Source organism: Saimiri boliviensis, chromosome 7 (assembly GCF_048565385.1).
Source record: "Saimiri boliviensis isolate mSaiBol1 chromosome 7, mSaiBol1.pri, whole genome shotgun sequence".
NCBI classification, from domain to species: Eukaryota; Metazoa; Chordata; class Mammalia; order Primates; family Cebidae; genus Saimiri; species Saimiri boliviensis.
In genome coordinates this window covers 120,607,964-120,629,403 of record NC_133455.1, presented here as the reverse complement: position 1 = coordinate 120,629,403, position 21,440 = coordinate 120,607,964, and the positions used below count along the sequence as shown (strand labels likewise).

The 21,440-nt window shown below is 44.6% G+C and overlaps 1 protein-coding gene across 7 annotated transcripts in view; it reads left to right on the top strand.

The window, feature by feature from the left end:
* Positions 1-21,440, top strand: part of RAD52 (RAD52 homolog, DNA repair protein) — a 48,852-nt gene that overhangs the window by 15,035 nt on the left and 12,377 nt on the right. For 6 of the 7 annotated variants that reach the window (XM_074403324.1, XM_003934477.4, XM_010345054.3 and 3 more), the window contains exons 2-7: positions 6,865-6,966; positions 8,525-8,626; positions 9,728-9,821; positions 9,986-10,053; positions 10,717-10,835; positions 12,362-12,437. In XM_074403324.1, coding sequence (XP_074259425.1) covers positions 6,883-6,966; positions 8,525-8,626; positions 9,728-9,821; positions 9,986-10,053; positions 10,717-10,835; positions 12,362-12,437 — 543 coding nt within the window. In that variant the 5' untranslated portion in view covers positions 6,865-6,882. The remainder of the gene's footprint in view (positions 1-6,864; positions 6,967-8,524; positions 8,627-9,727; positions 9,822-9,985; positions 10,054-10,716; positions 10,836-12,361; positions 12,438-21,440) is intronic. The other variant, XM_010345055.3, reaches the window with a different exon arrangement.

Sequence of the window (21,440 nt, the reverse complement as noted above, 5' to 3'; positions counted from 1 at the left end):
TTGGAGCCACATAGGCTACAAAGTGGACCCGTCCATCCTGCTGTGTCAAGTGTACTTTTCATTGGCATTAAGTACATTCACAAAGTATGTCCTTTTATTTCTGACAACCCGATTGGTGCTTATGTGAGACTCTGTGAATGTTCTGTTTCCCACCAACCATTTAGTATTCACTAATGATCCTAGCTGGAAGCTATTATCATATCATTCTGATATAGTAAACGTAGGATGATCTTATTAATATTCCCTTTTTTAGATGAAGAAACTGAGGCACAGGCAGGTTAAGTAATTGCCCAATTTAAGTAACTTGCCTGGTGGAGCTAGATATTGAACCACATCTGACTAGAGTTCAAAGCATGCTTTGTACGGGGGTTGGCACACTATGGTCTGTGGGTGAAATCTGCCTGTTTTGTAAACAAAGCTTGGGACACAACCATGGCCATTAACTAGGTACTCTGTGACTGCTTTCACTAAAATGCCAGAGTTGAGTACTTGTGACAGTGACTGTTGAGCCCAAGAAACTTAAGAATATTTACTGTCTGCTGTCTGGTCCTTGACGAAGTAATTTGGCTGACCTCTGCTTTGTAGAATAAGTATTTAAATCTTTGTTCCTACTAAAATAATACATGCGTCTATTTGAACAGTGTAGTACTAGACATTTTACTTTGAAAATAGAGGAGCTTCCTGCTGCACCATTGCCCACCCCAGCCTCATACCTCAGTTGGATTTGTTTCTTCTAACTCCCTTTGCTGGCATTTACATCTACATTCTAAAACCCTTATTCACTATTTCTTGACTTAACAATTTTAGACACTTGTTGACTAACCTAGTTTAGGCTACTATCCTACTTTTTTTTTGTTTTTTTTGAGACGTGATCTTGCTCTGGCACCCAGGCCAGAGTGCAGTGGTGCGATCTTGGCTCACTGCAATGCACTCTGATTCCCTGGTTCAAATTATTCTCCTGCCTCAACCTCCCAAGTAGCTGAGATGACAGGCATACACCACCATGCCCAGCTAATTTTTTGTGTGTTTATAGTAGAGACAGGGTTTCACCATGTTGGCCAGCTGGTCTCCAACTCCTGACCTCGTGATCCACTCACCTCAGCCTCCCAAATTGCTGGGATTACAGGCATGAGCCACCACTTGTGGCCTTTCCTACTTTTTAATGATAGATTTAATGCTGAACTTATCATTCTTAACTAAAGAGTAATGTTTTATGATTATTTAAATAGTTTTCCAGGCCAGGCATGATGGCTCACGCCTGTAATCCCAGCAATTTGGCATGCACTACACCTAGCTAATTTTTTTTTTTTTTTAGTAGAGATGGGGTTGCACCATGTTGGCTAGACTGGTCTCGAACTCTGGACCTCACGATCTGCCTTCCTCAGCCTCCCAAAGTGCTGGAATTACAGATACGAGTCACTGGGTCCGGGACTTTATTTTTCAAAGATGGGGTCTCACTCTGTCACCTACTAATGTTTTTTATTTTTTCTAGAGATGACATCTTGCCATGCTGCCCAGACTGGCAGAATTTGATCTCTTAAACATTGCATTGTACATAGTCCTTATCCTTGGGGATACATTCTTTTTTTTTTTTTTTTTTGGAGACAGTCTAGTTCTATTACCCAGGCTGGAGTGCAGTGGTGCAATCTCACTGAAACCTCTGCCTGTCCTTGGGGATATATTCTAAGATCTGCAGTGGATGCTTGAAATTGCAGATATGCCAAACCTTATATACACTGTGTTTTTTGCATCTGATAACTGAGAGGGCTACTAAGTGACCACATGGTAGTACTACTGTCTATGGTTTGGAGACGCTGGACAAAGGTATGATTCATGTCCCTGGCAGGCCAGAACAGGATAGTATGAGATTTCATCATGCTACTCAGAATGGCATGCAACTTAACACTTAATAACTTGTTTATTCCTGGAATTTTCCACTGGGAAATTTTGGAGTGTGAACTGTGGGTAACAAAAACTGTGGATGAAGGAGGACTATTTTTTTCCCACTTAAAATTATGCCCAGAAGAGGGGGGACTATTGTAATGCCATGAAGAGCACCATGCTACTTGACAATCATGAATTTGTAGTTCTGCTATTTGCAATTAATCTGAAGATTCGTAATGTGCAAATTTGCTGAGGCACAACTGAAACTGTCGTTTGCAGTTATAGGGGTATTCAGGCAGGGGCTCGGCCAGTTGTCTATGATTGCTCCGAGGGTAGGTGTGCTTTCTAATTGGACTTTATAAAATTTGCATAGGCTCAGTCAAATGCATTGGCTCTTAAAGCATGCCTGGCTGTGCTCACCCCCAGAATTTCTGATTCAGGAATTCTGGGGTAGGGCCTGAGAATTTGCATTTTGAAAGGTTCACAGGTGGCTGGGTGTGGTGGCTCACGCCTGTAATCCCAGCACTTTGGGAGGCGAAGAGAGCAGATTGCCTGATGTCAGGAGTTTGAGACCAGCATGGCCAACATGGTGAAACCCATCTCTACTAAAATACAAAATTTAGCTGTGCACGGTGGCATGCACGTATAATCTCAGCTACTCAGGAGGCTGAAGCAGAAGAATCTCTTGAACCCCAGAAGGTGGAGGTTGCATTGAGTTGAGATTATGCTACTGCACTGCAGCCTGGGTGACAAGAGCGAAACTCTGTCTCAAAAAATACGAAAAAAGCACACCAAAAAAACAGGTTCACAGGTGATTGGTGATGCTCCTGGTCCAGGATGTGAACTGGCTTACTGGCTTATTGCTCTATAGAGCCTTCTTGCATGTTGGGGGTCTCCTGCTTTTCATTTGTTTCATTTTTTTTTGAGATAGAGTCTTACTCTGTTTCCCAGGCTAGAGTGTAGTGGCGTGATCTCAGCTTACTGCAACCTCTGCCTCCCCGGTTCAAGTGATTGGCCTGCCTCAGCCTCCTAAGTAGCTGGGTTTATAGGTGTGCACCACTACACCCAGCTAATTTTTGTATTTTTAGTAGAGACAGGGTTTCACTGCGTTGGTCAGGCTGGTCTTGAACTCCTGACCTTGTGATCTGCCTGCCTGAGCCTCCCAAAGTGCTGGGATTACAAGCGTGATCCACTGCTCCTTGTTCTCATTCATTTCATTTCTGTTAGTCTCCTCCTTCCAGCCATCTTGTTAGCTCCTGGAAAGCATTTCAGTGATTGTGGCTTCTGTTTCTTTTTGACTCCACAGTAGTGATCAGGGTCATGCTGCCTATATAGGAGGGAGCAGTTAAGTTGAGGTTTATTGTTGTTGTTGTTGTTTTTGGAGATGGAGTCTTGCACTGTCTTCTAGGCTGGAGTGCAATGCTGCGATCTCAGTTCACTGCAACCTCTGCCTCCTGGGTTCAAGCGATTCTCCTGCCTCAGCCTCAGCCTTAGCCTTCCGAGTAGCTGCGACTACAGATGTGCACCATCATTCCCAGCTAATTTTTGTATTTTTAGTAGAGATGGGGTTTCACTACGTTGGCCATGATGGTCTTGATCTCTTTTTTTTTTCTTTTTTGAGACGGAGTTTTGCTCTTGTTACCCAGGCTGGAGTGCAATGGCGCGATCTCGGCGCACTGCAACCTCCGCCTCTTGGGTTCAGGCAATTCTCCTGCCTCAGCCTACTGAGTAGCTGGGATTAGGCACACGCCAGCATGCCCAGCTAATTTTTTGTATTTTTAGTAGAGACGGGGTTTTACCATGTTGACCAGGATGGTCTCGATCTTTTGACCTCGTGATCTGCCCACCTCGGCCTCCCAAAGTGCTGGGATTACAGGCTTGAGCCACCGCGCCCAGCCGGTCTCAATCTCTTGACCTTGGGATCTGGCTGCCTTGGCCTCCCAAAGTGCTGGGATTACAGGCATGAGCCACTGCACCTGGCAAAGTAAAGTTTTTTAAAAACTTTATTATTATTATTTTTGAGATGGAGTCTCGCGCTGTCACTCAGGTCAGTGTGCAGTGGCGCTGTCTTAGCTCACTGCAACCTCCTCATCCATGATTCAAGTGATTCTTCCACTTCAGCTTCCTGAGTAGCTGAAACTACAGTCACGTGCCACCATGTCTGGCTATTTTTTTTTAATTTTTAGTAGCGACAGGGTTTTCACCATGTTGGCCAGGCTGGTCCTAAACTCCTGACCTCAGGTGATCCATCTGCCTTGGCCTTCCAAAGTGCTGGGATTACAAGGTGGTGCCCGGCTGTTTTTTTAAAACTTTAAAACACATTCGCTTGATTTTTTTTCCCCCTACCTCCCAGCTTTATTGAGGTATGATTGACAAATAAAAATTGTATATATTAGGTATACAATGTGATGATTTGACATGTGAACGCATTGTGAAATGATTACCACAGTCAAGGTAATTCACATATCCACCACCTCCCAGAGTTACCCTCTTAGCTAGTACAGGTTGAGTGTTCTTTCTTTGAAATGCTTTGGGAACAGAAGTGTTTTAGACTTCAGATTCTGGAATATTTGCATATACATAATCAGATATCTTGGGAATGGGACCCAAGTCTAAACATGAAATTCATGTGTTTTCTATATATCTTAGACTCAGAGCCTAAAAATAATTTTTTTTTTCTTTTTTTGGGGGATGGAGTCTGGCTCTATAACCAGGCTGGAGTGCAGTGGTGCAATCTTGGCAAAATGCAAGCTCCATCTCGGGTTCAAGTGATTCTTCTGCCTCAGCCTCCCGAGTAGCTGGGACTACAGGCATGTGCCACCACGCCCAGCTAATTTTTGTAGTTTTAGTAGAGAAAGGGTTTCACCATGTTGGCCAGAATGGTCTCAGTCTCTTGACTTCGTGATCCGCCTGCTTCGGGTTCCCAGAGTGCTGGGATTACAGGTGTAAGCCACCGTGCCTGGCAGGTTTTCTTTTTTTTGTTTTTGAAATGGAGTCTTGCTCTATCACCGAGGCTGGAGTGCAGTGGTGCAATCTTGGATCACCGCAAACTCTGCCTCCTGGGTTCAAGCTATTCTCCCACCTCAGCCTCTCGAGTAGCTGGAATTACAGGTGTACGCCACCATGCCCAGCTAATACACTTTGAGTATTGCTTCTTTGTATTTTTATAGAGATGTGGTTTCACCATGTTGGTCAGGCTGGTCTCAAACTCCTGTCCTCAGGTGATCTGCTTGCTGCGGCTTCCTAAAGTGCTGGGATTACAGGCATCAGCCACTGCGTCTAGCCGATGATTGTATTTTTCTCTTGGAGAAGCTGAATAAACTATGTGTTGTGTGCCTGCCTTTTTGGGTTATTTTTTTTATTTTTTATTTTTTTTTGAGACGGAGTTTCGCTCTTGTTACCCAGGCTGGAGTGCAATGGCGCGATCTCGGCTCACTGCAACCTCCGCCTCCTGGGCTCAGGCAGTTCTCCTGCCTCAGCCTCCTAAGTAGCTGGGATTACAGGCACGCGCCACCACGCCCAGCTAGTTTTTTGTATTTTTAGTAGAGACGGGGTTTCACCATGTTGACCAGGATGGTCTCGATCTCTCGACCTCGTGATCCACCCGCCTCGGCCTCCCAAAGTGCTGGGATTACAGGCTTGAGCCACCGCGCCTGGCCTGGGTTATTTTTTTTTGAGACAGTTTTGCTCTGTTACCCAGGCTGGAGTGAAGTGGGGTGATCATAGTTCATTGCAGCCTCAAACAATCCTCCCACCTTGGCTTCCTAAGTAGCATACCACCGTGCCTGGCTAATTTTTAAATTTTTTGTATAGATGCGGTTTTGCTGTTTGGGCCAGTCTCAAACTCCTGGGCTTAAGCAGTCCTTCTGCATTGGCCTCTCAGGGGGCTGGGATTATAGGTCTGAGCTACCATGCCTGGCCATCACCTGTGTTTTGAGATACAGCACATCATGTTGGCACTCAAAATTTTTCGGATTTTGGAGCATTTTAATTTTGTATTTTGGGATTAGCAATGTTCAACCTATAGTAAATTTGTTTTTTTTTTTTGAGAAAGAGTCTCTGTTGCCCAGGCTGGAGTGCAGTGGCACAAGCTTGACTCACTGCAGCCTTTGTCTCCTGGGTTCAAGCAGTTCTCTGCCTCAGCCTCCCAAGTAGCTGGGATTACAGGCGCCTGCCACCATGCCAGGCTAATTTTTGTATTTTTTTTTTTTTTTTTTTTTTTTTTTTTTTTGAGACGGAGTTTCGCTCTTGTTACCCAGGCTGGAGTGCAATGGCGCGATCTCGGCTCACCGCAACCTCCGCCTCCTGGGTTCAGGCAATTCTCCTGCCTCAGCCTCCCGAGTAGCTGGGATTATAGGCACGTGCCACTATGCCCAGCTAATTTTTTGTATTTTTAGTAGAGACGGGGTTTCACTATGTTGACCGGGATGGTCTCGATCTCTTGACCTCGTGATCCACCCGCCTCGGCCTCCCAAAGTGCTGGGATTACAGGCTTGAGCCACCGCGCCCGGCCATTTTTGTATTTTTAGTAGAGACGGGTTTCACCATGTTGGCCAGGCTGGTCTTGAACTCCTGACCTCGTGATCCACTCACCTCGGCCTTTCAAAGTGCTGGGATTACAGGCGTGAGCCACTGTACCCTGCTTATAGTAAGTTTTTTGCTTTCCCATAAAGAGTATTTTTGTAATTTTGATTTTATAGTTACAAATGTAATATATTCTCATTGTAAAAGTCACCTTTAATAGCACCACCACAATAGCAAACATGTTTATAGAAAGGTAGAAGCAAACCTTAAAGGATCTTCAGCAGCTTGAGAGACTGTAGCTAACCACTGAAGAACTCTTCTAGATTGGAACAGTGCTTAGTAGTTTATAAATAACTCATAGGATGTTGCATATGGATGCTTTATGTGATTTTTCAGTAGAGACTCTTGCCTTTAAACATTGTTTGAGATTTTTAAAAAATTCTTTTATTTATATAGAAGTCAACCAGAATCAAGATGTCTGGGACTGAGGAAGCAATTCTTGGAGGGCGTGACAGCCATCCTGCTGCTGGCGGCAGCTCGGCGTTATGCTTTGGACAGGTAACTGTGGTTCCTTCATCCCTGGAAGGAATGAGGTTAAGTGAGTAAAGTCAGGGCAAGGCAGTTTGTAGAGCATCATAGTACATACATGTGTGAGCAGTACATAGTACATCTATATGTGGTACATGTGTGAGCTATTTGTTTTTACTGGTTCTTCCTTTAGATGCATTATTTGGAGGTCTTTTGTGAACTCTGGAGGACATTTTGGAATATTAGCTATCAAAAGACTGATAGTACTGGGGATTAGATTTAGATTTAAGTTTATTTTTTGAGTAGATAACATATTTGTATGACATTAAATTCAAAATGAAACTGAAAAGTCCCCTTGTTTTCAATTGCTCCTGTCTGCATGCCACCCAGTTCTTTCTTTTTCTTTTTTTTTCGAGACTGTGTCTTGCTCTGTCACCCAGGCCGGAGTGCAGTGGCATGATCTTGGCTCACTGCAGCCTCCACCCACTGGATTCAAGCAATTCTCCTGCCTCTGCCTCCCAAGTAGCTGGGATTACAGGCATGTACCACCACAGCTAATTTTTGTATTTTTAGTAGAGATGGGGTTTAACCAGGTTAGCCAGGCTGGTGTTGAACTCCTGAACTCAGGTAATCTCTCCGTCTTTGCCTCCCAAAGTGCTGGGATTACAGGCATGAGCCACCATGCCTGGCCTTAAATTTGTCATATTTTTAGTAGAGACGTGGTTTCACCTTGTTGGCCAGGCTGGTCTTGAACTCATGATCTGCCCACCTTGGCCTCCCAGAGTGCTGGAGCCATTGCGCCTGGCCCCAGTTGTCTGTCTTGGAGGCACGGGAAGTTACTGGGGGTCATATTACTTGTAGGGACATTGTGTGCATAGAAAAGAGATTCTTGTTTTTTCCACTCAATCTCCACCTTTGTCTTTGCCAGAGGGTTGTTTGTGAGTATTCATCTCATCCGATTAGGGCAAGGGGTACACAACCCAAACCAGCAAGCAGTAGTGTGTTTCTGTTTGTGCAGGATGGGAAACTGTTGCGTTGGAGAAGGTGTCAGTCTCTGGAAAGGACAAATGGAAGCAAGGCTTCCTGTCCCTGTGCTCTTTCCGTACTTGCTTCCTGTGCTGACGTCATTTACAGATCTGTAGGCAGGATATTTTAGTTTCCTACGCTTCAGAAACATTTATAAGGATGGTAGCAACAGCTAAGGCAGCAGTTCTCAAAATGTGGTCCTGGAACCCCTGGGGTTTCTGAAGATCTTTCAGAGTCCAGGAGGTCAAAATTATCTTCTTAATAATACTGTTGGCCTCTTTCACAATCATTGTCTCATGAGTGAATGGTAGAGTTTTCAGAGACTGCATGATATGTGATGTCACTGCTATGATGCCTAGTGGCATGTATGCCTTAAAAGTTTCTCAGTTTTAATTCCTATTAGGGTAAATATAACCCACATAAACAAAGGTTGTGGGGGAGGAGGGGTGGGTCTTTGCTACTTTTTAAAAGTATAAAGGAGTCCTAAGGCCAAAAAGCTGGAGAATCAGTGATGTGAGAAATGGCGGAAGTGTGAATTTAATTTTCATTTTTGGGATTGCAGCACCAGTACACAGCAGAAGAGTACCAGGCCATCCAGAAGGCCCTGAGGCAGAGGCTGGGCCCAGAATACATAAGTAGCCGCATGGCTGGAGGAGGCCAGAAGGTAGGAGAATTGATGTGCCTGGAAAGCAGGTATCCATACAACAGACTTAGATGGTTTTGCCAGCTCCCTCTCTGGGTCCTCAGGGATTCCGAAGGCTCTTGTTAACTGTTCCTGGAGGTTTCCCAGTGCCCCCGGGAGGGGACGGGTTCTAGACTTCATTTTCATTTGAAGGGGTCCAAGCATGGTCTTGATACTTGCATAACCGCCATCTTAGGATTTTTACATCATCTTTTTAAAAAAAAATTTTAAAGACAGGGTCTTGCTGTGTCACTCAGGCTGGAGTCCAGTGGTGCCATCTCAGCTCACTGCAGCCTCCACCTCCCAGGCTCAAGTGATCCTCCTACCTCAGCTTCCTCACTAGCTGGGACTACAGGCCTGGTTAATTTTTAAATTTAAACCACCATGCCTGGTTAATTTTTAAATTTTCTTTAGAGATGACATCTTACTATGTTGCTCAGGCTGGCCTCGAACTGCTGGGCTCAAGTCATCTCCCACCTTGGCCTCCCAAAGTGCTGGGATTACAGGCATGGGCCATTGTGCCCAGCTTTTATACCATTAAAATAAGTGTTCCTTTTGCCATTTGCTTCTTTTTTTCTTTTTAAATTAAGTAATTTTCAAAGAACTTATAATTGACACATAATTGCATATCATTTGCTTCTAATTTTAACTTCTGTGTATATTTTTGGTCTTCCATAAAATATCAAACAGATTTTTACTTTTTGCAAACTGAATTTTACCAACTGCTGCATGAGTGGCTGTCTTTCTCCTCTGAGTCTAGTTCCTCCTCCCAACAGACCGTTAGTTCTCTCAGGCTCCATCTAGAAGATTTTAAAAATAAATTCATTGAGAATTTTCTTGAAAAAAGTTGTTTTTTCCTTAAGGGTCTCTCGCCTAGGCTGGAGTGCAGTGGCATAATCATAGCTCACTGCAGCCTTGAGCTCCTGGGCTCAAGTGATCCTCCCAGCTCAGCCTCCCAAGTAGAATGTTTAAGGGCAGTTTATCCAAAAAAGTAGATGAGGAATACATTATGTAAATTTTGATTCACATTTAAATGTGGTAAGGAATTAACACAGCTTTTCTTTAAAACAATTTTTTTTCTAGGTGTGTTACATTGAGGGTCATCGGGTAATTAATCTGGCCAATGAGATGTTTGGTTACAATGGCTGGGCACACTCCATCACGCAGCAGAATGTGGGTGAGTTTGCGCTCCAGCACTGGGGATTTCTGCATTGTCTGACTCTTGGTGAAGGGATGTTGTGGGTGAGGAGGTAAGGTAGGTGGACTTAGTTGCCAGCAGGAGGAATGGTTGTGGCACCGGGCTCAGTGTCCTCTTCAACTTGCTTTCTTTCCCACTCCTAGATTTTGTTGACCTGAATAATGGCAAGTTCTACGTCGGAGTTTGTGCATTTGTGAGGGTCCAGCTGAAGGTGAGGGGGATGCAGTAGACCTGCTGCCCAGAAAGATCAGTGTGTGGCAGGAGAAGGTATTTTTTTCAAGGTGGAGTCTTGCCCTGTCGCCCAGGCTGGAGTGCAGAGGCACAATCTTGGGTCACAGCAACCTCTGCTTCCCGGGTTCAAGTGATTCTCATGCCTTAGCCTCCTGAGTAGCTGGGATTAAAGATACCTACCACCATACCTAATTTTTGTATTTTTAGTAGGGATGGAGTTTCACCATGTTCACCAGGCTAGTCTTGAACTCCTGACCTCAAGTGATCCACCTACCTTGGCCTCCCAAAGTGTTGGAATTACAGGCGTGAGCCACTGCACCTGGCCATCCCAGAGATTTTTAACCGTAGGGTAATGCACCTTGATAGGATTTGGGGTGGGTTTCTAATGTGCCCTTTGTGTGTCAGGGAAGTTGGGAAGGAAGGATTGTCTTGACACCTTGACCACAGGCTCATGTCCATCCAGGCAGACCAGGTCTAGGAAGCAGTACCGGAAATGGAATCTCATCTGGCCTCTGCCCGTGCCTGCTGTAGCAAGGCCACTGGGTGGTATATTCCTGGTTTGAACTTTTCTGCTTGAGGAAAGGGGGAGTTGTGGTGCGCCTGCTGTTCTCTTGTTGAGTTTGAACTCCTTTTGTGCCCCCAGGATGGTTCATATCATGAAGACGTTGGTTATGGTGTTAGTGAGGGCCTCAAGTCCAAGGCCTTATCTTTGGAGAAGGCAAGAAAGGAGGCAGTCACAGACGGGCTGAAGCGAGCCCTCAGGTGAGCGTGAGGCTGGGAGTCTAACCTGCGTCATCTCAGCTCTTGCTTCAGAGCAAGTTTCGGTTTTGTTTTTTGGAAAAGGTAATACATTCACATGGTTCAAAAATCTAAGCAACATGGAAGATAAGTGTCAGCCCTGTCCTGGTTCCTGTCTGCCCTGTTTTCCCACTTTTGTTAGTCTTTTTTGTGTTTCAGCTTCAGCCTTCCCCTGCAGGGAATAAGTGGAAGAATCCTGTATTCTCTCTTCTCCCCATAGTCAGAATGTGTGGGAGACCTTTCCACCCCTACTGTGAGTGCATAGACAGCACCCTCATCCTCTCTGTGTGCCTCACTAGCCCTCCGCTGTGCATAGGTAGCACAGTTCACTTGGTCACATAGTCACATGGATGTCTGTGTTCGTCCGTTTGCATTGCTATATAGAATACCAGAGGCTGGGTAATTTATAAATAAAGGAGGTTTAATTGGCTCATGATTCTGTGGACTGTAGTGGAAGCCTGGTGCCAGCATCCGTTTCTGGTAAGGCCTCAGGAAGCTTCTAATCATGGCAGAAGGTGAAGAGGGAACATGGAGAGAGAAAGAGAGGGAAGAGGTCCCAGGCTTTTAAATTTTATTTTTTTCATTTTTTGAGACAGGCTCTTACTCTGTTGGCACAGGCTAGGGTGCAGCTATCATTGCTTCTGGGCTCAAGTGATCTTCCTGCCTCAGCCTTCCGAGTAGCTGGGATCACAGGCACATGACACCATGCCCAGCTAATTTTTAATTTTTTTTTTGTAGAGACAGGGTCTCCCTATGTTGCCTGGACTGGTCTCAAACTCCTTGGTTCAAGTCATTCTCCTGCTTTGGTCTCCCAAAGTACCAGGATTAAAGGCATGAGCTGTCATGCCCAGCCCCCAGACTCAAAACCACCAGATCTCTTATGAACGGAGTGAGAACTCACTTACCACCAAGGGATGGCAGTAAGCTGTTCATGCGGGATCTACCCCATGATCCAGGACACATTTCAACATAAAATGTGGAGGGGACAGACATCCAACCATATCAGTGTCTTTGAGAATTAAAGTGAATTGAACCAGAAAAACCTGTGAATTCTGTGGGGAAGTCCATAGATCCCATGTTAATAACTTTGGTCATAGAAGGTTGTGCCCTCGAGCCCCAGGCCCCAGGTGTGTGTTGCCTACTCCTGCTGGGAAATTGGAGCAGTTTTTTGGGGGAAAAAAATTTCTGCAATTTGTTCTCCATGTCAGGAGGTGGCTAATGGGTTTTGTGAGTGGCGCCTTAATCTTTTCATACTCATCACCTCTCTGTGGGCAGGGATTTATGTCTTGTTCTCGCTGCAGTATTCTCAGAAACTAACACAGTGCAGGGACACGGCAGGTGCCTCCCAGACAGCGGTGGAATGCACTTCGGGGTCCATTTCCTCTGCTGCACCTGAGAAGCAGCCTGCACAAAAGTTGTAACTCTGTTCTCTGATACTCACGTGTAGCAAATCTTAACCATTTCATTTTTTTTTTCCCTCTCACCCTTAGGAGTTTTGGGAATGCACTTGGAAACTGTATTCTGGACAAAGACTACCTGAGGTCACTAAATAAGCTTCCACGTCAGGTATATTAGACATGGATGAGTGCAGTGAATATAATGCAGCAAACTCTCCTGTGTCATGATTTGAGTATTTGGAGAACGCAAGGATAAAAATTGAGGACTCAGCTATTTAGAGGGTCTGGAATGTTTATTTCAGATTTTGAATGTTAGGGCTACCAGGAACTAACTAATCACATCATTTTACTTTTAAAAAAAATCACATTATTTGACAGGAATGTGAGGTCTAGAGAATTTGTTTTACTTGTAGGTAGAGAACTGTGGTTGGGAGTGGTCTGAATCCTCAAAGCTACCACACAGCCCTCTGCAGCACCGCTGTCCTTCCCAGACACTCCCAGACTGACTGTTGAGTCTTCTTTCTTTTCCTTAGCTCTGGTGTCATTAAGATTTAGATGTCCAGGCCAGTCGCGGTGGCTCAAGCCTGTAATCCCAGCACTTTGGGAGGCCAAGGCGGGTGGATCACGAGGTCAAGAGATCGAGACCATCCTGGTCAACATGGTGAAACTCCGTCTCTACTAAAAAAAATACAAAAAAATTAGCTGGGCATGGTGGCACATGCCTGTAATCCCAGCTATTCAGGAGGCTGAGGCAGGAGAATTGCCTGAACCCAGGAGGTGGAGGTTGCGGTGAGCCGAGATCGCGCCATTGCACTCCAGCCTGGGTAACAAGAGCGAAACTCCGTCTCAAAAAAAAAAAAGATTTAGATGTCCATTATTTCTGTCAATACCTATCATGCGATCTGATCATTTGCCTTTGGAGAATGGGGTCTGTGGCTGAGCACCTCTGGAGTCACGCCTCACATCCACTGTGATGAATGGCCTTTGGAGTGTTCCTCCTGCCTCGTGTTGCTCCCAGGGCAGCATCCCCATCCTGCGCTTAAGGGATTCTTTTCCTCATGGAGTGACACAAAGTTGTGTCGCTGGGCATCTGTAAAAACTCCTTTTTTTAAAAAAGTCATTTTTAAACATTATTGGGTTCAGTTTGCTAATATTTTATTAGGCATTTTTGCATCTATGTTTATGAGAGATATTAGTCAGTAGTTTTCTTTTTTTTTTTGAGATGGAGTCTCACTTTGTTGCCCAGGCTGGAGTGCAATGGCATGATCTTGGCTCACTGCAACCTCCCTCTCCTGGGTTCAAGCAATTCTGCCTTAGCCTCCCAAGTAGCTGGTACTGGAGGTGCCTGCCACAACACCCGGCTAATTTTTGTGTTATTAGTAGACAGGGTTTCGCCATGCTGGCCAGGCTGGTCTTGAACTCCTGACCTCAGGTGATCCATCTGCCTCGGCCTTTCAAAGTTCTGGGATTACAAGTGTGAGCCACCTCGCCCAGCCTTTTCTTTTTTAAAATTGTAATAGCCAGGCACAGTGGCTTACGCCTGTAATCCCAGCACTTTGGGAGGCCAAGGCAGGCGGATCATGAGGTCAAGAGATTGAGACCATCGTGGCCAACATGGTGAAACCTGGTCTCTACTAAAAATACAAAAATTAGCTGGGCATGGTGGCACGCGCCTGTAGTCCCAGCTACTTGAGAGGCTGAGGCAGGAGAATCGCTTGAACCCGGGAGGCGGAGGTTGCAGTGAGCCGAGATCACATCACTGCATTCCAGCCTGGCGCCTGGTGACGGAGTGAGACTCTGTCTCAAAAAAAAAAAAAAAAAAAAAGTAATAAAACACATAATATTGTTACTTTTGTTTTTTTTGTTTTTTTTGAGATGGAGTTTCGCTCTTGTTACCCAGGCTGGAGTGCAATGGCGTGATCTCAGCTCACCACAACCTCTGCCTCCCGGGTTCAGGCAATTCTCCTGCCTCAGCCTCCTGAGTAGCTGGGATTACAGGCATGTGCCACCATGCCCAGCTAATTTTTAGTAGAGACGGGGTTTCACCATGTTGACCAGGATGGTCTCGATCTCTTGACCTCGTGATCCACCAGCCTCGGCCTCCCAACGTGCTGGGATTACAGGCTTGAGCCACTGCGCCTGGCCATATTGTTACTATTTTTAGTGTATGATTATGTTTAGTGCAATTACATTGTTGTGAAACTGATCTCCAGAACTTTTGCATCTGGCAGAACTAAGACTCTATGCTGGTAAAACAAGAACGCTGCATATGCCCCTTTCCCAGACCCTTGTAACTACTCCTACTTTCTTTTTTTAAAAGTTGATTTATGAAAATGAGGTCTTGCTCCGTCACCCAGGCTGGAATGCAAGGGCACAATCATCATTCACTGCAACCTTTAACTCCTGGGCCCAAGGGATCCTCCTGGATCCCCCTGCCTCAGCCTCTCAAGTAGCTAGGACTCCAGGTATGTGCCACTACATCTAGCTAATTTTTTTTTTTTTAAATTATTTTTTGTAGAGACAGAATTTCTCAGGGCTGCTCTTGAACTACTCCTGGCCTCAAGTGATCCTCCTGCCTTGGCTTCCCAAAGTGCTGGGATTACAACATGAGCCATTGCACCTGGACCCAGCTAATTAACTTTTTAAAAATTATTATTATTTTAGATATGGGGTCTTGCTGTGTTGCCAAGGCTGGCCTTGACTTTTTTTTTTCTTTTAAAAAAAATTAGGTTGGGTGCTATGGCTTATGCCTGTAATCCCAGCATTTTGAGAGGCTGAGGTGCTTAGATCACTTGAGGCTAGGAGTTTGAGACCACCGTGGCCAAGATGGTGAAACCCCGTCTCTATTAAAAAATAAAAAAAATTAGCTGGGCATAGTGGTGCCTGCCTGAAATCCCAGTTCCTCCGGAGGCTGAGACGTGAGAATCACTTGAACCTGGGAGGTGGCGGCTCCAGTGAGCCGAGATCTGTGATTGCACTCCAGCTTGGAAGACAAAGTGAGATTCTCTCTCAAAATAGTAAATAATAAAATAAAAATAAAACAATTTTTTTTGTGGACATGGAGTTTTGCTGTTGCCCAGGCTAGTCTCAACTCCTGGATGCAAGCGATCCTCCCACTCAGCCTCCTTAAGTGCCAAGATTATAGGTGTGTGTGTCTACTTTGTTTCTATGAATTTGTCTACTCTGGATACCTCATATAAATGCAATCACATAATTTTTGTCTTTTTGTCATTGGCTTATTTCACTTAATATTAATGTCCTTAAGATTTATCCATGTAGTACTGTGTATCAGAGTTCTCTTCCTTTTGTGGCTTAATATTCCATTGTATTTATAGATCACATTTTGTTTATCCATTCATTTGTTGATAGATATTTGGGTTGCGTTCAACCTCTTGGCTATTGTGAATAATGCTGCTGTAAACATGGGTGTGTAACTGTCTCTTTGAGATCCTGTTTTCAGTTCTTTTAGATATATCTTCTGAAGGGAATTGCTGGGTCATATGGTAATCCTATTTTTAATTTTTTGAAGAGCTGCCCTACTGGTTTCCATAGCAGTCACCCCATTTTACAGTTCCACCCAGCAGTGCACATGAGTTCATATTTTTCTAAAACCTCACTAACACTTGTTATTTTCTGAGTTTTTGGTTTTTTTTTTTTATTTTTTGAGTAGCCATCCTAATGGGTGATATTTTATTGTAGTTATGATTTGCATACTCCCTGATGATTAGTGAAGTTGATCATATTTATATTTTTTTGAGATGCAGTCTTACTCTCTCACCTAGGCTGGAGTGCATTGGTGCGATCTTGGCTCACTGCAACCTCCGCCCCTGGGTTCAAGCAGTTCTGTCTCAGCCTCCCAAGTAGTTGGGACTATGGGCGCCTGCCACCATGACTGGCTAATTTTTGCATTTTTAGTAGAGATGGGGTTTCACCATATTGGTCAGGCTGGTCTCGAACTCCGGACCTCAGCTGATCCACCTGCCTTGGCCTCCCAAAGTACTGGGATTACAGGTGTGAGCCACCACACCTGGCCAGCCATATTTTCATATGCCTGTTGGCCATTTGTTTATCATCTTTGGAGAAATGTCTAATTCAAGTCCTGTGTAATTTTATTTTGTTTTATTATTTTAATTGAATTTCTTATTTTATTTATTTCAGATAGGGTCATACTCTGTCACCCAGGCTGGAATGCAGTGGTCTGATCATGGCTTGGCTCACTGTAGCCTCAACACCCTGGGCTTGAGTGATCCTCTCACCCAGGATGGAGTACAATGGTGTGATCTCAGTTCACTGCAGCCTCCACATCCCATGCTCAAATGATCCTCCTGTCTTAGCCTCCCAAGTAGCTGGGACTACAGGCATTTGCCACTATGCCAGGCTAATTTTTGTATTTTTTGTATGGAATACAAAAAATTTTACCATGTTGCCCAGTCTGGTCTCAAACTCCTGGCCTCAAGTGATCCACCCGCTTCAGCCTCCCAAAATCCTGGGGTAGCAGGCGTGAGCAACCATGTGTGGCCCAAGTCCTGTTTTTATTGAGCTTTTTCATATTGTTTTTGTATTCTCTCTTTCGTTTATGCTTGCTCTCATCTTTTTAAAATTTTCTTTCTTCTGCTAGCTTTGGGTGTAACTTTTGTTTTTCTAGTTCTTTGAGGTATTACATAGATTTGAGATTTTTTTTTTTTTTAATGTGCGTGTGTCCCTTCCCTTTTATGACTGCTTTCACTGCGTCCCAGAAGTTTAGCGTGTTGTGTTTTAGTAAGGAATTCTTCTAAGTTTCCTTGTTACATTTTCTTTGGCTTTGTTTAAGAGCGTGGTGTTTAATTTCTACTGATTTGTGGATTTTTCAGTTTTTTGTTGTTGTTCTTGTGGTTGTTGTTTCATTCTATTGTGATTGAAAAGATACTTTATATAACTTTATATAATTTCAGTCTTCTTGAATTTGTTAGGACTTGTTTTGTAGATTAACGTGGTCTGTCTTGGAGAATGTTTCATGTGTACTTGAGAAGAATTTATTTTCTGCTGTTGGTGGCTGAAATGTTATGTATATGTCTGTTAAGTCCAGTTGGCCTATAGTATTGTTCAGATACTCTGTCGCCTTATTCATCTTTTGTTTGGTTGTTTTATCTGTTATTGAAAGTTGGGTAGTGAAGTCTCCTACTCTGTTTTACCTTACAATCCTATGAAAGTTTGCTTCATATATTTAGGACCTCTGATGTTTGGTGTATAAATATTTATATGTTATATCTTCTTGGTGAATTGGCATTCTTGTCATTATATAATACCCTGTTTCATATAACAATTTTTTTTTGAGATGGGGTCTCGCTCTGCTGCCCAGGCTGGAGTGCAGTGTCACGATCTTGGCTCTCTGCAATCTCCGTCTTCCAGGTTCAAGAGATTCTTCTGCCTCAGCCTCCTGAGTAGCTGGGACTATAGGTGTGCACTACCATGCCGTTTTTTTGTTTTTTTTTTGAGATGGAGTTTTTGCTCTTATTGCCTAGGATGGAGTGCATGATCTCAGCTCACTGGAAGCTCCACTTCCTGGGTTCAAGAGATTCTCCTACCTCAGCCTCCTAAGTAGCTGGGACTATTGGTGCCCACCTCCATGCCTGGCCAGTTTTTTTGTATTTTGTAGAGACGGGGTTTCACCATGTTGGTCAGGCTGGTCTCAAACTCCTAACCTGAGGTGATCTGCCCGCCTTGGCCTCCCAAGGTGCTGGGGATTACAGGCATGAGCCCCCATGCCCGGCCCTAATTTTTTTTTTATTTTTTATTTTTTGAGATTAGTCTTGCTGTATCACCCAAGCTGGAATGCAGTGGCACGCTCTTGGCTCACTGCAACCTCCACCTCCCAGGTTCAAGCAGTTCTCCTGCATCAACCTCCCAGGTAGCTGGGATTATAGGCGTGCACTACTGCACCTGGCGAATTTTGTATTTTGAGTAGAGATGGCATTTCACCATGTTGGTCAGGTTGGTCTTGAACTACCCACCTTGGCCTCCCAAAGTGCTGGGATTACAGGTATGAGCCACTGCATTTTTGACCCGAAATCTATTTTGTCTGTTATTAGTATAATGACCTCTGTTCTCTTTTGTTTACTATTTGCATGGAATATCTTTTCCCATCCTTTCAATTCCAGCTGTGTGTGTCCTTAGATCCAAAGTGAGTCTCCTGTAGACAGCATAGTTGGATCCTGTCTCTAAATTCATCCATGCAATCTATTTTTTTTTTTATTGGTTTAAGTCTATTTACACTTAATTATTGGTAGAGAAGGACTTGCTGTGACCATTTTGCTGTTCTCTGGTGTGTCTTGTAGCTTTTTTGTCTCTTCTTTCTTAATTGCCTTCTTTGTGTCATACTGATTTTTTTCCCCCAGTAACATTTAATCCCTTCTTTTTTTTTTTTTTTTTTTTTTTGAGACGGAGTTTCGCTCTTGTTACCCAGGCTGGAGTGCAATGGCGCGGTCTCGGCTCACCGCCACCTCCGCCTCCTGGGTTCAGGCAATTCTCCTGCCTCAGCCTCCTGAGTAGCTGGGATTACAGGCACGCGCCACCATGCCCAGCTAATTTTTTGTATTTTTAGTAGAGACGGGGTTTCACCATGTTGACCAGGATGGTCTCGATCTCTCGACCTCGTGATCCACCCGCCTCGGCCTCCCAAAGTGCTGGGATTACAGGCTTGAGCCACCGCGCCCGGCTTAATCCCTTCTAATATCCTTTTTTTTTTTTTTTTTTTTTTTTTGAGATGGAGTTTCGCTCTTGTCACCCAGGCTGGAGTGCAATGGCGTGATCTCGGCTCACCGCCACCTCTGCCTCCTGGGTCCAGGCAATTCTCCTGCCTCAGCCTCCTGAGTAGCTGGGATTACAGGCACACGCCACCATGCCCAGCTAATTTTTTTGTGTTTTTAGTAGAGACGGGGTTTCACCATGTTGACCAGGATGGTCTCGATCTCTCGACCTCATGATCCACCCGCCTTGGCTTCCCAAAGTGCTGGGATTACAGGCGTGAGCCACCGCGCCCGGCCCATATCCTTTTGTTTATATTCTATATTTTCTGTGTGGTTACCATTGCAATTGCGTGCACATTTTTAATGTTACAGTGTTCTATTTTAAACTGATAACTTCTATTGCATATGAAAAATCTGCTTCATAAATCAGAATCCATCCCACTTTGTTATTGTTGTCACAAATTATATCTTTGATATATTGTATACCCCTTAGCATAGATTTGTAGGTTTTTATGGCTTTGCCATATAAATTCTATGCATTAACATTCAGTAATATGCTTCACTATATTTGTCCATGCACTTACCTTCACTGGAGCACTTTGTATTTTTTATGGCTTCATGTGTCTGTCTAGTGTCCTTTCATTTCAACTTGAGGAACTCCCATTAGGATTTCTTGTATAGCAGTTCTAGTGATAATGGACTCTCTCAGCTTTGTTTTGTTTGTTTGTTTGTTTGTTTTTCTGAGACAAAGTCTCGCTCGTTACCCAGGCTGGAGTGCAGTGGCGCGATCTTGGCTCACTGCAACCTCCGCCTCCCAGGTTCAAGCAATTCTCCTGCCTCAGCCTCCCAAGTAGCTGGAATTATAGGCACACACTGCCATGCCTGGCTATATTTTGTATTTTTAGTAGAGACACAGGGTTTTACCATGTTGGCCAGGCTGGTCTTGAACTCCTGACCTCCGGTGATACAACCACCTTGGCTTCCTAAAGAGCTGGGATTACAGGCATGAGCCACCACACCCGGCCCCATTCATTGGGCAATCTTAAAGTTTCTCCATTTTTTTTTTAATTTTTATTTTGAGAGAGTCTCACTCTTGCCCAGGCTGGAGTGCAGTGGCGTGATCTTGGCTCACTACAACCTCCGCCTCCTTCAGGCAATTCTCGTGCCTCTGCCTCCCAAGTAGCTGGGACTACAGGTTCGCACTCTTAGCCTGACTAATGTTTTAGATTTTCAGTAGATCAAGGTTTTGCCGTGTTGGCCAGGCTGGTCTTTAACTCCTGGGCTCTAGTGATCCACCTGCCTCAGCCTCCCAGAGTGCTGGGATTATAGGCGTGAGCCACTAAGCCTGGCCCCAAATTTCTCATTTTTGTTGTTGAGACAGAGTTTTGCTCTTGTCATTGAGGCTGGAGTGCAATGACATGATCTTGGCTCACTGCAACCTCTGCCTCATGGATTCAAGTGATTCTCTAGCCTCAGCCTCCCAAGTAGCTGGGATTACAGGTGTCCGCCACCATGCCCAGCTAATTTTTGTATTTTGAGTAGAGACGGGGTTTCCGCCATGTTAGCCAGGGTGATCTCGAACTCCTGACCTCAAGTGATCCACCTGCCTCAGCCTCCCAAAGTGTTGGGATTACGGGCGTGAGCCACCGTTTCATAAGTGAGCACAGCTGTTCACCTCCCAGACAGGGAGACAGAGCTTTATCAGCAGCCCAGAAACCCCGTTGTGGCCTCTTCCAGTCACTGCCTTGCTTTCCTTTTTTCAAATGTCTTCTATTCTGACTTCCATAGATTACTTTTTCCTGTTTTTGAACATTTTTTGTTTTGTTTTGAGATAGTGTTGCTCTTTTGCCCACGCTGGAGTGCAACAATACGATCTTGGCTCACCACAACCTCCACCTCCCAGTTTCAAGCGATTCTCCTGCTTCAGCCTCCTGAGTAGCTAGGATTACAGGCATGTGCCACCACGCTGGCTAATTTTGTATTTTTAGTAGAGATGGGGTTTCTCCATGTTGGTCAGGCTGGTCTTGAACTCCTGATCTCAGATGATCTGCCTGCGTCAGCCTTCCAAAGTGCTGTGAGATTACAGGTGTGAGCCGCTGTGCCTGGCCTGAACTTTATGTATGTAAAGTTCACAAGTGGAATTGTACTGTAAGTGGAATTGTACAGTTTATACTTTAAGAAAATTGAAGTATTAAAAAGTACATATAGACATGTAGACAAGGGCACATATCATCCATGTTGAGCTTGATGAATTTTCAAACCAAACACATCCACATAGCCAATATCTGAATCAAGACAAGACATTACCAGTACCCAGAAGGCCCAGCTGTGTTCCTTGCAGTTACTGCCATCCTCTGCCCTCCTTCCCACTACTGAGCAAAACCACTTTTAACAACACAGATTGGCTGGGTGCGGTGGCTCATGTCTGTAATTCCACCACTTTGGGT